Source organism: Lepidochelys olivacea, assembly GCF_965140295.1.
Source record: "Lepidochelys olivacea isolate rLepOli2 genome assembly, chromosome: 23".
Taxonomy (NCBI): Eukaryota; Metazoa; Chordata; order Testudines; family Cheloniidae; genus Lepidochelys; species Lepidochelys olivacea.
In genome coordinates, this window is record NC_140433.1 from 866,420 (window position 1) to 884,340 (window position 17,921).

Consider the following 17,921-nt stretch of genomic DNA (forward strand, 5'->3'; position numbering starts at 1 on the left):
ATGGCCGTGGAGAGCCCGAGTGCCCCCCCCGCCGCCGCCGCCTCCCCCCCCAGCCCGCACTCCGCCCCCCCATCTCCGTCCTGCCGCCACCACGACAGCGGCAGCTGCGGCCTCCCCCGGCCGCCGCCACAACTCCACCACCACGGCCCGGACGAAAGGTCCCGTAACCGCCTCTCCCGAGCGCCTCTGCCCGTCCGCGGGTCCGCCCGGCCCGCCGGACCAGGTTTGGGGGGGGCTGGGCCGCCGCGGGGGGCGCGGAGCCGGGGGCCCCCCGCGGGCCGCCGGCGGCGCCCGCCCGGGAGACGGGGGCAGGGCCTGAGCCGGGGGGCGCCCGGGGGGCGGCGGCCGGGGAGGGGAGAGAGCCCCGGGGCAGGGGGGCGGGGGGAGCGCCAGAAGCAGGGGGTGCCCGGGACCTGCGTGGGGGGGTGGGGCCCGGGGGGGAGCCTGGGGGTCAGGGCCTGAGATCAGCCAGGGGCATTAACCTGGGGGGGTGGGTTATATATGGGGCAGCCCTGGGGGGAGCATCGGGGGTCATAGGAAAAGGGGGACCCTGCGGGTCAGGGCCTGAGATCAGCCAGGGGCATTAACCTGGGGGGGCGGGTTATATATGGGGCAGCCCTGGGGGGAGCATCGGGGGTCATAGGAAAAGGGGGAACCTGGGGGTCACGGCCTGAGATCAGCCAGGAACATTAACCTGGGGTGGGTTGTATATGGGGCAGCCTTGCGGGGAGCATCAGGGGTCATAGGAAAAGGGGGAACCTGGGGGACAAGGTTTGGTAGCAGGATCCTGTGGAGGGAGCATCAGGGATTGGGGGGGGGTCACAGAGGAAGGGAGGAACTAACCAGAGGTGGGGGTCAGGCCAGAGATTAGCGTTAGGGGCCAGGGGAGGCAGCAGTAGGGAAGGGGTTATGTTCGGGGGGGGGGTAGCTGTGGAGGCTTGGCAGGGAGCTGAGCTGCTGGCACTAGAGGGGAGTGAGAGGCGCTGGGGGGGGGCCTCTTCTGGTCTTCCAGCTTTTGGGGGGGTTAAGGGAAGGCTTTATGGACTCCTTAATGAGGTCATGGACCCCATAGCCCAGCTGGGCAGTATTGGCCTCATTAATGCCCCGTTTGTTCTCAGTGGTTTCATGGACCCCTGCAGGCCACATGGGGGCTTTAGGGAGTGCAGTGTGGGCAGAAAGGCATAATGGGGTGTAATGAGGAGTGTGTAGTGGTATGGGATGTGTTGAGCCCCTTGTTTCCCCTCCCCCTACCCACTGTATATAAAGAGACTCTCTTCCACAGCTGGAATCTCAAGTGATCCCAGTCTATCAAGGTACTGAAAGGTTTATAGTCCCCCAGGAAAACCCTCTCTCCTTTTATCCTCAGAGAAGTATGTGAAGCACCTTTCCCCTGCCAAAGAAACATAAGGCAACTGTTCCCTTTGTTAGTATTAGCACTTGCTGTCATTTGAAAAGGTAGAGCCAGAGATTATTGAATGCAGTGCACAAAAATAAACAGCTTAATCATGTACATTTGTGAGAGAGAGAGAGAGATGCTCCCCTTCCCACTCCCCTTTGAAGGCAGTTGTGTAGTACAGAGAGCTGCTTATTTGTGTTAGTGTGCCTTCCTCTCTAAGGAGTTCTGTATTTCATGTGATGCAGGGGTTGGGGTGGTAAGTATTCTCTTTTATTGAATAATTCAATTATACGTTTTCCTTTCTTTTCCCCACCACCAAAAAAAAAGTCCGGAGACCATCATTTTATACATTTCATGTAAGGAATGAGTTAATACAGTATGTATACAAACCAAGCGGGATTCTGCCCCATTGTGTTGACTTGACTTTTAGATTCATGCACCCCGCAGATGTGAACTAAAAAATGTCACAAAAGCACACAGTTTTCTCCAAAAATAGGTCTGCTGTGACGTTTAAACGGCACGGGTACCAGAGTGAAAGGTCATCTAGCTCAAACCCCTTGATTCCATCTAGAAACAGGATGTGGATCCATTACTTTGTTTGCAAACTCCATCCTCATTCCATTATGTTGAAAGCAGGCAGACTGTCCTGTTAAAAATATTTGGTGACCAACTCACAAGTGTGCAAAAAAAATTGTGGCAAAAGAAATCACTGTTTCCCGAATGTCATCACACATTCTCTCCCCCTGCCCCAACTGCCTTTTACAGTGTTATAGTTGATACCTGGAGAAGTTTAAGCAGGACAAATAGTGTTGTACAGTATAAGCACATCGTTTATAGGAATCTGTTTTACAATGTCCTAGTTTCTCTTCGGCCTGTGTTTCCATGATCCCTTTGTTTATCCAACGTATTATGATGAAAAGTTCATATAAGTTTGTTCCTCACAATACTTACATGAAATAAATTAGCTCATGTATCCCCCTCAGTGTACAGTATACTGCCCCCGCACCTCCCTCGCTAAAAAAACCCTCAGTCATTCCTTCTGTCCTTCATATTGAACAAAAACACACATATTGTCCTGGAGTATTCGTATTCCATCCAGTTTACGTTTTTCTTATGTGGAAAAGACAAAATTAGTTTCTTAAAAGCACGCACAAGTATATTTATGTGGAATTGTGTTGTTTCATTTCCCTCTTGTTTACTCTTCTTCCACTGCAAAAAAAAATAATTAGTAACTTGTATACATTTGTTAGAAAACGTCCATTATAAAACAGCACAAACACTCCTAATCCATTGTCGAAGACTAGTGGAGGATTTTTGTTGCAAATGTTGGTGCATTGTGAATGGGACTTTCACAATTGAGTAAAACTGGTGGGGGAGGAGGTGTCAAAAATGCAATTTACTTGTATTATTCCTTTTACTATTATTTTAGATTTATTTTATAATGGGACCTTTCTCCCTAACATCCTACCTCTGGCAGCTGACTTTTGCTATGAAGTCATAGGGATTGAAATGTCTCTTTGATCAATGGGCCAGGGTCAGAGCTGGAAAATGTTTACGTACCTGGCTAAGGTGTTTCTAGCCCTGGCAGTTCATGAGGTGTGGGACCTGACAGTATGGGTTTCTCCTAATTTGTTAAAGCCATATTTTTTTAAATAACATCTTCATGGTAAACCTGTCAGTTGTTCCACAAAATTTAAATAAAAGTTAATTTTTATACCTCCATAGTAGATCATTTTCCAAGCAAAATCTGAAAGGCTTTTTGAGTCTTAATCTATTATTGACTGATGTCATCAGCAGTTTCTGTATCAACTGTCATTGGGAACTAGAATGGCCTAATGCAGCTGAGAAACTAGATATTTGGTGGAGGAGAATCTTATACTAATTTCCACTTTATTGAGCTAATGTAGTGCCACTTCTTCATGGAAATGGAAATAGGAATTGTTGTAAAATCAGAAGCAGTCGAATCTTAAACTGCCAAGTTTTGTGGAATTGTTGAGAGATTTCACAAAATGAACATTCAAGTTTTGGAGTTTTTTTAAATGTTAGTAAATGAAGTGACACTCAATCTTCTAATGTTTTCCTCTGATTACAATCCTGCATTTTCAGTTCTGTCATGACCATAATCCAGCACTCAAGACTCTGGCCCCAGTCATGAAAACTTATAGGCATGGGTTTAACTTTACTGCCATGAGTAGGCCCATGCAAATCAATGGAATTGCTTTTCATAGTAAATTCAACACATGCCTAAATGTTTGTTAATATTTTGTATTACTTGGTTACTTCCAGATAGTTTAAGGCAAAGATTTCTAGTTTTAGCAGTTCTTGAATTAGCCACTAATAGTGTCAGGTGAGAATTGAAGTGCAGATAGATGAAGCAAGATGGTATTCGGAATGATCTAGTCTTTCGCCTGGAATCCTGCTAGGACTAGAAGTGAAGCGTGTACCTCTTTGGAAAGTTGAAAGCTTGGGTATATGGTATTTTATTTCTCAACTGCTGCTTCAGAAGATACCAGCCCTTGCAAACAAAGTCTTGGTCCTTCGGTCTGGCAGTACTTTATGGCACTGGTTGAGAAGTGATTAAAGCAAATCCCAAACCCCAGAATAGCCTTTTCAATAGCCTTGTTATACTCCTGGGTTTGTGACATCAGTCTAGTGCTGTAGCAATGTCTAGAATATCAAAACAACATTATTACTTCACTGCGGGATCTAGTAACAGGGGTGGGAAGGAGCCAACTGTCTAAACTCAGATGACTTCAGTAGTTAGCAGTTGGGGCAAAAACATGCCAAGTGAGAGCTGGATTATGGTTTTAAAGCCATATGTGAAAGTTTCCCCCGGTATAAAAGTCCCTTCAAAATAGAAAAGAAAAGCAGCAGTTTGTAACTTGGTTACAAACTGAGAGGCAGTGAGCGAGACCCCAGTGCAGGAATGACATCAGTGTTTTACCTTGGGTTGAGAGGAATGTCTCGTAGAACTCTCTGTGGAGAACCCACAGTTAATGTCCCAAGTTGAAGAAAGGCTGAGAAACTTGGGATGGAATTTCTACTCCAACCTGAATGATTCTGTAGGCAACAAAGTACACTGCGTTCTTGAGGCCACACCAGTTTGCAAAGTGAATATTGTCCTGGTTTCTCAGTTGACCTTATTCACGCTGTTACCATCTTGAGGTGAAAATCCAAGATGGCAACACTCTGAAGGAGCAGAGAAGAGGCAAGTTCTGGCCAGTTCCGTTTTTACTTCAGGATTGTACCGAGTCTCTCGGGGTTTTAGTGAATTAAGCAATATTTGTATCGAGGGAGGTAGGACTCCAAATCCTATTGAGATAGACAGGTAATTCTCTTTGAAAGGTTCCTTTGAAAATCCCATCTTTAATGTGGAGATCTCCCGTCCATCCAGGCCTTTGACGGCCTTTACAGAACTCAGGTAGTAACCTAAGACAGTGTACCACTGCCTACATTAAAAAGAGCCACAACACACCATAAAACAACACAAGATCTCCACCGTGCTGTACATACTGCAAAACCGGAAAAAAGCCGTTTAAATCTTGTTCAGAAAGATGCTATGGCATGGCATGACTGGAAACTTGTTCTCAACTAGAATAGTCTCTTCCCACTCCCACATGAAGTTTTCTCCATTCCCTACATTTTCAGCTTGTTTAGTGGCTTTCTTACTAGTTTTCAGCGTTCATTCTTCTTTTTGCTGATTTTGTTGTGTAGTTTGTTTCCTCCCCATATTGAATGTGCTGTAAAAATATCAGATTATTAATAGAAAACAAAATTCATCTTAAACCCTCCTGATCATACCTTTCTTGAGGTTGAAGAAAGACATTTATCCCAAGGATAGGGAAATGTGCTATACAGTCTAGCTAGAGTTTCATATATTTGGCTTAAATTCATGCAAGATTAGAAGTTAATATTTCATGATTGTGAGATTAGATCTTGCAGACTTTTCAGTCCAGTAAACTTCCTGTTAACCTATGTTTGTGGTTCATTTTCTAATAGAGCCCACCCCTTCTATTGCTTTGAAAAGATGCATTTTTGCCACATTTTTTGTATTCTTCCATGCTGACCTCAGTTACCTTGCAGCCATTTTTCTTTGTATGTTAACGTTCAGGTTTTGTAGTCTGTGGATCCACTCCGCTAAAACAGATCGCACTGTACGTGGGATTTCATGCTCAGCTGCACCTGTTGTGCACATAACTGTTGTAAAAAGGAAGGTTTTCTGCAGTAGTGGCAGCCCAGATATTAATCACCATCCTAACTCTCCTCCCCTGTGATCAACACTTTGGATAAAGCTGTTTTTTATAACTGTAAATAAGATACTCCCACGTTTTGTAACAGGTGGGTTTATAGAGGAAATTTTTCTTTCCCTTGGGTCAGACAAACTTCCTTCTCTTCCATTTCCAGCTTCCATAGATAGTAAAACCACTTGTTTCCATATGAAGTTGGCACATGAGGGAGAGCATGTTATTCTGGACCAACTTTTGTAGCTGTGATGAGGAAAATAATTATAAAATCTTTAGCATAACTAGTAAATTATCTCAGTTACAGCTGTCAGTAATGTGCAAAATGTTTTCATAATTTGTCAGTTTCATATGAGTTTTTCCTAGTTCAACCAAGTATTGTTTAGTTATGTGAAATGGAACTTTGTAAATATTTAGCCCTTAATTTTTCTAAGCCATTTTGAATTATTTTTAAAAAGTACATGAATTGTTTTAATAGACACATTTGCATAGTAGAAATGCTGTTATTACATAAAACATGTTGTTGTTTCCTGTATTCACATGAAACAGAAGTTATTGTTAAAAGAAAACAGAGCAAAAAAATAATACTTAGTAACTCACAAGTGCAAGATTATTCTGAGCGAAATTCTTTCTTAACTCTGTTTTGTGCATAATATTGCATTTTGCGCTTTAATCCCCATAATCCCAATGGATGATTTAACATTCTATATGTGCATATATACAAACACACCTTGTGTGGCTGAACTCCTGTTTACCTTCAGTTCATCACAAAAAATGTAACTCAAAGTTCTGAAATAGTTTGGATAACTGACATTCTAATTTCTGTAATTTCTAACAATACGTGGTAGTGAAAGACCTTGAGCATACACCAAATTTCCAATTTTTACATAAAAACCATGTATTATTTTTGCTACTTATTTCTGTGATTTAAAAAAATCTTTCTAAACAACTGGTGTCCCATTTTAGAATTGATTACAATATATAATGGTTAAAAAAGAAGAAATCAGAAAACTAGAAATTGTTTTCCAAAAGGCGACACTTTTCCCAATTTTTTTCGGATTTATGCTGGTGTGAATAATATTTTTGTTTTCTCTGCTGCTGTCATATGAGAGAGTTCACCTTTATGACACCATGTCTGCTTGAGGTGGCGGCTGGTTCATAGGGCTGTGTTTAGGTCATTACTAGGATTGTGATGTCATAGATGCAGTGCGATAGATAAAGCTCAGCATTCTGTTAAGGTAGCAGCGAGCTCTGTACTGGAGACGGCCCTTGATAGAAAAAATGTGAGGGGACTATAGGAAGGCCACAAGATGGGTACACACTTAGCTAAGGATTTTCCCACAGTCAGCATTTTTCTCTACAAATACGTTAACCACTTTACCAACTTGGCTTCTTTACTGTATAACCACAGTGAATGTAAATGGTGAGCTAGCTTATGAAATTGGCACAGCCTTGTCACTTTATAATCGTTTTTACTCACACTTTTTAATTCATAGTTTTACTCACCCTAACTTTCAGATGCCTTTATAACTTGCCAGATTTCAGATTCTGGTGTTACTTTCTATTTTGTTTGTGTGAAAACCCAAACCCAAAGTTAATGGTGAAATAATGTTAAGCCCTCTAGAGTCCTTCTGTCCAAAGACCTCAAAGCACTTTCCCAAACACTAATGAATTAACCCTCACATGCTCTCTCTGAGGTAGGTATTATAATCTCCATTTTACAGACTGGGAAATTGAGGTTAAAAGATTAAATAATGGGACCAACGCTACTAAAATGAGTCAGTGGCAGAACCTGAGTTAAGGAATTCAGGAATGTATGGCTCCTTGCCCCGTGGTGGGTGCTACGCTGTGCCATTTCGCCCAAGATTTTGCTTGATATCTAAACATCTGTATAAAAGTGCTTTATTAGACTTTCTCTTATTCTGTTGAAGATTTGTACAATGACGAAGTAACTTGTATCACTAGAATTAGTTCTGTTTGGAGTCCTAGCAACTGGTTCACAAATTGGCTCGCAGTAGGCACAGGCTTTTACGCTTACTTTCAGATTGTCCTCTTGTTCTTCATGACGTTTGTCGCTCATATATGCCATGATGGAGCAGGCTGATAAATTCTTTTCTCCAAAATGTACATAGGCCAGAGTAATTCAAAGCAGAGCTGAAGAACTGTGTACTTTACTCAGCAAAAATGCCAGTTGTTCTTACTGCTGGGAATTGCAATTAGGGTGATTGCAACATGATATTGATGAGAGCACTCGTTCCTGTTTAAAGCCAACAGGGAAGATAGGAAATTAAGAGCAACTTTGCAATGCCCAATTGGCAGGTGCTTCGGGGAAGGTAATGCTGATTTAAGCAGAGCGATGCTAATGGGAGTAGCCTTTCTTCCCCTTGGATGGTAGCATGCATGGTGAAACATACGTGGCTGAATGAATTTACCATACCACAGCAGGCCTTTAAAATACTGGCTCATCAGCAGTGGCCATAGGAGAATATGAATACTGTAAATAGCCTGCCCAGCTTGTTTTCTCTCACAGCATAGCGTGAGCTTTTCTTTTCTCCTCGGTACTGTACCCAGCTACACGCTGGACACTGCTAGGTTGATGGAAGAATTCCGTCAGTCTAGCTACCGCCTGTTGACAAGATGGATTCACTGCGGCACTTTAGTAAGGGTCTACACGACAATGGTGCGCTGTGCCACGGTAGCATTTCCAGTGTAGCTGTACCCTGAGTCTCTTGAAGCCCAGTCCTTTGTGGCCAGACTGCACGATTGTTCCTGACAGTACTTTTGTTTCCACATCGTTCTTCCATCTGCTTGTAAATGTCTGAAATAATGCGGTTTCTGTTGGTTCTGGGAGGCTGGTATGAAAGTTTGAACACCGTTTCTTTCCTTTGTGAAGCTGCCATTTTAAACCGGCTCCAATCCCATTAAAACCGTTGGTTCATCTAGTCCAGGGTTGATTTTCCTATTTTCTAGAAGGAGTCAGATGCACCAGTGTCCTGGGTGCCCTGTGATTGCAGGGATCAGTCATGGAGGATTCTCCAGCCTGATCCTGACCTATAGTGCCTTCTCAGTGCTACGTGGGAAGATGAAAACCGACGAGCCACTCCCCAGGCACATATAATGTTAGAACTCAGGGATTCTTGCCTTCTCTCTGGCTGCTCTAAAGGGAGGAAAATCTTTCATGTTATGTGTACTCCTAGTTTCTCGTGTGTTTTCGATTTGTCATGTGTGCGTTAGACTTTGGAAGTGTTTCCTTGGAAATCATAACTTGCTGAGATTTGGTGATCTTAGAGGGGCTTTTGTTTTTAACTAGTAGCAAAGCGTAATTTGCTGGGGGAAGGAGAAAGGGTTGTCAGGCACCAGGTATTGTACTGAGCCATTGTTTTGAGATTCTGGAGTATCTGAGGTAATTGTTGTGGGGACAAAGGGAGATGGCTGCTGGAAGGGGAAATTGGAGTTGTTTTACCTATTTTTTTTCTCATTGGCTTTATACATTTATTATTTGATTCTCTGTCAGAAATGTGTATAGGGTCTGAATTCACCAGATATTGCTCCAAGCACTCTCATGTTGGTTTCTACCTTTGTGCCATTTGGATGTGTGGAACATGAACCCCGGATGGACACTGTACTTCAGTGACTAGTTGAAGCTTATTCAGCTGGTGCTTGCCTTTCAAAATTCCACATGCTTGCAGGAACAGGTAGTCCTGCAGCAAGCCTGATCTTGGATTGAACAAATCTGTTATTAATATGTTGCAAATACAAACCAAAACAGGTTTGGAATTTTGGATTAAAGTGGGAATGGATGGCTCAGGGAAATTGGCAATGGTGGGATCCAGAGTGTTTGATCTCTAAAAGGTGCCACAAGTACTCCTTTTCTTTTTGCGAATACAGACTAACACGGCTGCTACTCTGAAACCTTTGATCTCTAAGGGGCTAGAGCTGGTTTCCATCCAATCCAAGCAGATGATGACCAAATGTTGTCTTCTAATGTCTGTTCAGCTCTCTGTGTAATGAGTTGCAGGACCTTAGTCCATTCAAAATAACTTCAGAAGTGTTAACTGCATTGGTCACTGTCTGGGAGATATTGGGGTGTGACTGAGGGCTAGCTGTCTGAGGCTCAACCCAGATAAGACTGTGGTGATGTTGGTTGGATTGGTAAATTTACCAGAGGAGATGACAGGGATTATTTCTGTTCACTCAAGGTGTGCATCTGTCTGTGGTTGACCTGGTTCCTGACCTGGGACGGCAGTGTCTAATGAGATTCCTACCTGCTGCTAGAAGAGCAGGTAGTAGCTACAGCCGCTTTGGCCTTTTTCCATCTACTGGCAGCTAGGAAGTTGTGCCCGTTCCTTTCATATGCAGACTCTGCCACTGTCATCTCTGCCATTGAAATTAGATTCCTCCATGCGTTCTACATGCGGATACTTCTTAAATCTATTTGGAAACTGCAGATGGTGCAGAATTTGTCGGCTTGCTTGTTAATCAGTGTTTATTTCATAGAATCCTAGAACATCAGGGTTGGAAGGGACCTCAGGAGGTCATCTAGTCCAACCCCCTGCTCAAAGCAGGCCCAATCCCCAACTAAATCATCCCAGCCAGGGCTTTGTCATGCCTGATCTTAAAAAACTCAAAGGAAGGAGATTGCACCACCTCCCTAGGTAACGCATTTCAGTGATTCACCACCCTCCTAGTGAAAAAGTTTTTCCTAATATCCAACCTAAACCTCCCCCACTGCAACTTGAGACCATGAGACCATTACTTCTTGTTCTGTCATCAGCTACCACTGAGAACATTAGACCTTGAGAACATTAGACATTGTGCTGGAAATGGCCCAACTTGATGATCACTTTAGATAAGCTATTACCAGCAGGACAGTGGGGTGGGAGGGGGTATTGTTTCATGGTCTCTGTGTGTATATAAAGTCTGCTGCAGTTTCCACGGTATGCATCCGATGAAGGGGGCTGTAGCTCACGAAAGCTCATGCTCAGATAAATTGGTTAGTCTCTAAGGTGCCACAAGTCCTCCTGTTCTTTTAACATTAGACCTGTGATGCATGACCTGCCCTAGCTGCATGTTGAATTCTGGATTGATTTTAAGATGTTGGTTTTGACTTACACGGCTGTAGATAGTCTGGGATCTCCCTGTCTAAGAGACGCCTCTGTCCCATGACGCTATCATAGCTGCAGTCAACAGAGGCACCTGAGCGGGAGTCCCGTCAGAATAGGCTAGAGGGATTTGTTGGTGGAATGTTTTTTATTAAGGCCCTGGGCCTTTGAAACTCGCATCCTCTCCAGGTCACTATTAACCTACCGGTGTATTACAGTGCCTGTCTGTTAGGGTGACCATATGTCCCGTTTGGCCAGAACAGTCCCTTTTTTAAGCCTTGTCCCAGCCGTCCCGAGTTTTTTGGCAAAAGTGGGCATTTGTCCCGTTTGCTTTTGCCGACTTGATCAGTTGGCAAGAGCAAACTGGACAGATGCCCACTTCTGTCCAACAAGTGGCGTGCTGTGCGGAGGAACATGCGAGGGAAAGAGTGGAGATGTCAGCCCCTTACAGGGGGGCACGGCTTGTGCAGGGGGCAGGCAGGGTTCCAGCAACCCCAGCCTCGCGTGGGGGGGATGGAGAGAGGGTAGACAGGGGTACCAGCGACCCCAGCCTCATGGGGGGGCGGGGTAGGGAGGGGACTTGGGCTATCCCTGTGTGAGGGAGGGACACTCAGGGCAGCCGGTGCTGGGGTGGGGAGAGGGCTCAGGCCAGTCCAGTGCAGCGTCCCATTTTCCCTTTGGGAAGTATTGTCACCCTACTGTCTGTCCTCCCTGGCCTTGCGGGGAGATTGGGGTTGGGCAGGGCTTGTGCTGACATGGGACTCTGGCATGGGGGTCGATTAATTTCTATGTACATGATCAGTGTGTTGTTTGATGTAATTTGGTGGTATTGATTACTCTGTTCATTTATGTAATGCAGAGATTGCCAAGGTCATCCAGAATCCTGGAGGGGGTTGGGGGATGCCCTTTTACCATTGGTAAAATCCAGATAAATCATTCCCCAAAACCACAAACAGACCGGGCCCCTTGGTTGCAGTCTCAGCAGGGAGGTTGAATGACTGAAGTCCCTTCTTTCCCCAGAGCTCAGTGTCTCCCGTGGAAGGGGTGAGACACATTAGCAGGGGGCAATGTAGAGAGTGGAACTTTGCACCATCGGTGCTGTATCTGTCCTGCAGCTAAAGGCATGGTTTCAGTTTCTAGGGCTGTCCATTTTAGCATATTTCAGCAGCAGTGAAATTAATAGGAGATGTTTTTGTAGCGGGGCCAAAGATTAATGTCCTAAATGCTGTTTCTGTTTGAATTCTTGCCACTGAAAAGCAGTAACGCCACCATTATTGTTGTGCGTTGCTTTTAACAAAAAAGGAGGGGGGAGATCTTGTCATGAGTTTTAGACTGTACGCTCGCTGGGGTAGGGACAGTGCCTTCCAAGGTGTCTGCACAGCTCCGAGCTAATCTTGGGCACTTCTGCCAAGTAAATAATGAAGACAACGTAGAAAGATCCCTGTGAAAGGAGACATGATGATAGCTGTTTGAGGTCTGAAGGTGTTTGCATCTTGAGGGAGAGCATTGCCTCTATGCCCTGTACCCTATATAGAATTGCCAACAAGGGGACACTCCCTCTGAAGTTTCCCTTCACTGTGGTACTGCTTGCTACTAAGGCTTTTGAGGAAAGGGTTACCCTTAAATTGCATATCCATCCTGTTCTCCAAACTCAGGGATAAAATTCCATCCATTCATCATACTCAAAATCATCATTTTAAATAAAGACTTGAACAGTGATAAGTATGTACTTCTTTGGTCAGAGCATAGAAGAGATGGAAAATTAGAACAAGATTAAGAACATGAGAATTTGTAGGATTCGGGAAGGAGTGAGCAGTATAAAAAGAGAATTCAAGTACTGCTTGCACCCTTACTTGATTTGTAAATTTGATTTATTTTGAGCTTGGAGAAAGCTTCCCTTCACCAAACCCCAGTAATTCTTAAACTGAATGTGACTGGAAAATTCTCTGAGGACATTTCCGATCTTGATTTGTTTTATCTCATCTCATGAGAACCGTAGTTATGTGTGAACCCTAATGTGGTCTAAAGATCAGGAAGCAGCAGTGCGTGTGTTTCCAGATTTGTCTCACCAATCCAAAATTAAGAGACAAATTAAATTTTCTTAAGGCAGCATTCTCACTTGGAAATGAGGGCTCAAACAGCTATTCTTTCCAAGCAAGAGTCCAGATAATTGTAGATTAAACCAATGTTTTATTTATTTATTTAAATTTACACACACAGGTGCTTTTTAGATAAGAAGTTGCCTGTTTGAAACCCCTGGAAGAGGAGCTAGATGCTTCTTCAGTACATGATTTGCCGGATTTCATATAATAATTAGGATAGACAACAGGAATAATGGGGTTTCTGTGATGATTTGTTTTATTTTTATCTTCGTAGGACCACATGGTTTGTTGTATGTTGACTTTAATTCAAAGACTGGTGGAATTTGTGATAATGTTCTCTAAGATTTGAAGCTGTAATTTTGCAGTCTCTGCTGTCGTATGTTGTTCAGTAGAATTATTTTATAGGCTTTCATTTTTTAAAAATGTGCATAGATGGGAACTTCTGGTCTGAGGTGTGTGTGTGTGTGTGTGAACATGAGAGAGAGTTGAATAGGCTCTGTTTGTATGTTCCAGTGACACAGGTGATAACAAAGTCAACTGTTACAGATGTCTCAAACCAAGGTATTTGGGACTAGTGTTACCTTTAGATTTAGGAAGCCCCAAGATGTCCAGCTGGCTTAAGTGCCTTGAGTGATTTTGTGAGGAGTGAAATGCCAGTGTGTGTGTTTGCTCTGCAGGGAGGATGGGGAGCTGGAAGAAGGCGAGCTGGAGGACGATGGGGGAGAGGAGCCCCAAAATGCTTCTGAGTCACATGAGAGGGGCCGGAAAGAGAAGGGAGAGAAGCACAAAAGTGACTCGGATGAGGAAAAGGCTCATCGGCGGATGAAGCGCAAGAGGAGGAAAGAGCGAGAGAGAGAGAAAGAGAAAAGAAGAGCAAAAAAGAAAAGGAAATCCAAGCACAAAGTGAGTAAACAAACACACCTTAGTCCTGCCAGGTATGGTAATAGGGATCTCAACTCCACTCCTCCAAGACCACAGCATGGTTCACTTACAGAGTCAGTGATTCCAATGGCTGCCTTTACATACCTACCTTGTAGAGCAGGGGTTCTCACCCTTTTTTTTTCTGAGGCCCCCTCCCCCCGAAAACTATAAAACCTCCACAGCCCATCTGCATATAAACGTCAGGGCCAGCGTTAGGGGGTTGCAAACAGGGCTGTTGCTTGGGGCCCCATGCCACAGGGAGCCCCATTAAGCTAAGCTGCTCAGGCTTCGGCTTCAGCCCGGGGGCTCAGGGCCTCGGGTTTCAGCCCCATGCAGTGGGGCTTCGGCTTTCTGCCCAGGGTTCCAGTGAGTCTGATGCTGGCCCTGCTTGACAGACCCCCTGAAACCTGCTCGTGGCCCCTCAGGGGGCCCCAGACCCCTGGTTGAGAACCACTGTTGTAGAGAACGTATTAGCTATAGTATCCTAGGCAGAATCTCCCTGCCTTAGGCCTTGCCATATGGATGTAGCCCGTCATTATGGCACCATGTGGTGCATTGTACCTCACCTACAAGGAAATATGAGCTTACTGTTTAAATTAGACGTAACCCAGCAGGAGGTAACAAGTAAAGAAACAGTGGGGAGGTAGAAGATACCCTAGTATGGAATCTCTTTTCTTTTTCTGTGTTTGCATATATCTGTGGGTGGAATGGAAAGGAAAAACAGTTTCATTTGGTAAAGTAAATCTCTTTTTTGTGAACACCTGTGCTTGCAAGAAGACTAGTATATGGTAAATTAGAATGTCTGGCTTGTAAAGTCAAAGATGTTTATGAGACCCTCAAGCTAACAGACGGTGTAATATGAATTGCTTTCATTAGAAACCAATTAAACAAACTGGAAACGTTCCCAATTCGGACAGAATCTACAGTGACGTTTGAAATACACTATAAGTCTTTTGCATCATAAATGGTCAATTCAAGGAACACTGTCAAGATTTTTGCAAGCCAGAATCTGAGTTATCTTAAGAAAGACTCGTTTATATTGTGTGTGGCAGTCCAGATGCCTGGCCACAGAGTTGCAATTCAAGCTTAGAGCGCAAGAGCCGCTGTACTAAAATCATACAATATGTTTGCCATTCCTTGCAGCGCCATGCATCTTCCAGTGAAGACTTCTCTGACTACAGCGAGGACTCTGATTTCAGCCCCAGTGAGAAGGGGCACAGAAAGTACCGGGAATACAGCCCTCCTTACCCTCTTGTAAGTACCCGCGATCAACCAGTTGTGGGGAAAGCTGCTCTCTCCAGCACTGTGTTGGAAATGTTGCATGCTTTGCACACACAGACCTGTCTCGCTGCACGCAGGGGCTGAAGGCCAGTCTTATGGGCTCCTGGCTTTGCTCCAGGTGCTGAGCCCCTTCCATCTTTCATTTTTTTCCGTTTCTTTTAAAAATTGAATCATTACATCAGATGTCCCCTTTGGCCTTCCCTTGTCAACCTGAAACAGCCACTTGCCAACAAAGAGACAGGGAAGAGCAGAGGGAAATGAGCAAACAACAGTAGGTGCCGCATGCAGTTACCCTGGGAACTCGGCCTGAAGCAGGTGTGGTTTTCTTTCAGAGGCCATGGTCCTCTGACTCCAGAGGGGACCCTGAAGAATGCTGGTGATTCCCTCTTCAAGGAGCTACCTATTCCCAAGCTTTAATCCTGTAGAATAGTGGCTGGGAGAAGGAAGGTGACTTGAGTGCATCTTTCAGTGTCTCCTTCTAGTTCTGTCTGATGAGTCTGTTACACCCTTTCTAACCGCACTTTGTATATACAATCTTGATGAAGAGCTTGTCTGTCTCTACAGAGTTCTGGAGGCCCTGGGAGAAAGCTGCCAGGGAAGGGATGAATGATAGGTATTAAATGAAACCATGAGGGGGCTGTGGCTTTGCAGGTTTGGGGATAATGACCGCTCTACTTCCACAGTTCCTTGGCAAGTCTGGAAAGAGGGCATGCCCCAGGGACCTGCTGTGCATCAGCCATCACCCTGCTGTTTCAAATTGATCATTGCTTCATTGTTACCCCTTCCTGTCTGTCTACTTTTCTCAGTCTCACCAGCAGTATCAGTCCTCTCACAGTGCCCCCTTGCCAAAGAAGAGCTACTCCAAAATGGAGAGCAAGAATTACAGCATGTATGAGGATTACGAGAATGAGGCCTATGGCGAATACGAGGGGGATGAAGATGAAGACATGGGGAAAGAAGAGTATGACGACTTCACAAAAGAGCTGAACCAGTACCGGAGAGCTAAGGAGGGGACACATCGGGGGCGAGGTATGGCTGCCTTTGCCAACATGCTTCCGAGGCCAAAACGCTTTTCTAATCAACATGTTACAACGCTTGGCTTATTAAGGCTGATGATCAGTCACCACGTAAGGCTCTGATCTTGTAGTTGGCGGCATGCAGGTGGACTGCTGTGCCTGCTCTGAGCCCCTGGTACAACACAGGTCTGCTGCAGTTGCAGCGGCAGGGCCGAATAACTCATTAGTGCTGCACAGCGAGACCCAGAGACGTCCATTTCTTACATCTTTTATTATGCGAGGGCAAAGGTCAGATCCCAGTTTTGTAGCTTTATATTTAAAGGCACATTCTTTCTTTTATATCTAGATAGATTTAAAAATACAGGTGAGGTTAAAAAACAGCGTGTGTCCTTTGTGTGCAAAGAAAACAAAGCCAGGATAACATGCCAAGTCAGATTTCATCCTGCTAAAGTGTATTCAGAGTAAACTCTGAAGTGTACCATGTCGGTAATCCTGCATGAAAGATGAAACTTTATGTGCGGTAATTGCCCTGCATTCACAACGGCTACTTTAAAATGTTTACATCTTAGACACTTTAAAAGTAATTGCTTCAGAATTTTAAAAAGCATTAACCCACTTAAAACCAAATAGCACCAAGACTTATTCTATGAAAAGTCTAAAATACACAGAACCTGCTCTTACAAGGAGGAGGCCGGTGTTTTAATGTCTTTACTAAGCGGGTGTGTAATATATATGTGTATATATACATTCTGTTAAAAGGATCGCTGAGTGGTAGAGGTGATAACCTGGGTCTCGGAGGATCTGAGTTCAGTTCCCTACTCTTTTCCCTGCTCTTCCATAGACCTCTTGTGGGACCTTGGGCAGGTTACCGTGTCTCTCTATAGCTCTGTTTTCCTGTCTGTAAAGTGGGGAGAGTGGCCCTGCCCTCCCTCATAGTGGTGTGGTGAGGATAAATACATTAGAGATTGTGATGCACTCAGATATTGTGGTAATGGGGGGCAGGTAACTACCACAAATGGATGGATTCTGGTTACAGGTTGATAGAGCCTGAAACAGAACCATAGTACAGATATTGTACCCGGCATGTATTGTTTTTGCCATATTCTTCACTATTTAAATGTGACGGATAACCCTTACTGGAATGCCATTGACTTTCCTTTCAATTAGGTATGCACTTACGTTTGCACCTTAGAGACTAACCAATTTATTTGAGCATGAGCTTTCGTGAGCTACAGCTCACTTCATCTGTAGCTCACGAAAGCTCATGCTCAAATAAATTGGTTAGTCTCTAAGGTGCCACAAGTCCTCCTTTTCTTTTTGCGAATACAGACTAACACGGCTGTTACTCTGAAACTTACGTTTGTGTTCCTTAGGAAAATGACCCTATGTTGTATTAGTAGGCTTAAAAAGCCCCAGCACACCCTCGCAAACTCATTGATCTCACTAGCAGTAACTAAGAGATCATTTGCTGTCATAATCTGATCTGATTGTCCTCTGTAAGTGAGAGACAACCATGTTACTCCTGTGAACTGACTTGATACCTGCTCCAAAGACAGCCAGGCATCTCTCATGGTGCCACATGGCTGTCGGAGTGTTCAAGTACTGCAGTAGCAGACTGACGCTTGTTTGCTCGCTCTACAGGCAGTCGAGGCCGAGGCCGAGGATACCGAGGGCGTGGAGGCAGAGGTGGAATGAGAGGGCGAGGCATGGGCCGAGGAAGCCGTGGGAGAGGGAGAGGTGAACATCCGGAAGAGGAGGAGGAAATGTATGAGGAAGAAATGGAAGTAAGGCCCGTTTCTGAGCTGTATCTGAGTCCCCCAGAGATGGGGAGCGTTAAGTGGGAGAACATTCTTTTCTGGAAT

The 17,921-nt window shown here is 44.5% G+C and overlaps 1 protein-coding gene across 1 annotated transcript in view; it reads left to right on the forward strand.

Moving 5' to 3' along the window:
• Positions 1 to 17,921, forward strand: part of ZC3H4 (zinc finger CCCH-type containing 4) — a gene marked incomplete at its 5' end in the record, with an annotated part of 29,934 nt that continues 12,013 nt past the window's right edge. The window contains 5 exons of the mRNA XM_084612321.1: positions 1 to 158; positions 13,519 to 13,744; positions 14,906 to 15,016; positions 15,850 to 16,072; positions 17,701 to 17,843. Coding sequence (XP_084468447.1) covers positions 1 to 158; positions 13,519 to 13,744; positions 14,906 to 15,016; positions 15,850 to 16,072; positions 17,701 to 17,843 — 861 coding nt within the window. The remainder of the gene's footprint in view (positions 159 to 13,518; positions 13,745 to 14,905; positions 15,017 to 15,849; positions 16,073 to 17,700; positions 17,844 to 17,921) is intronic.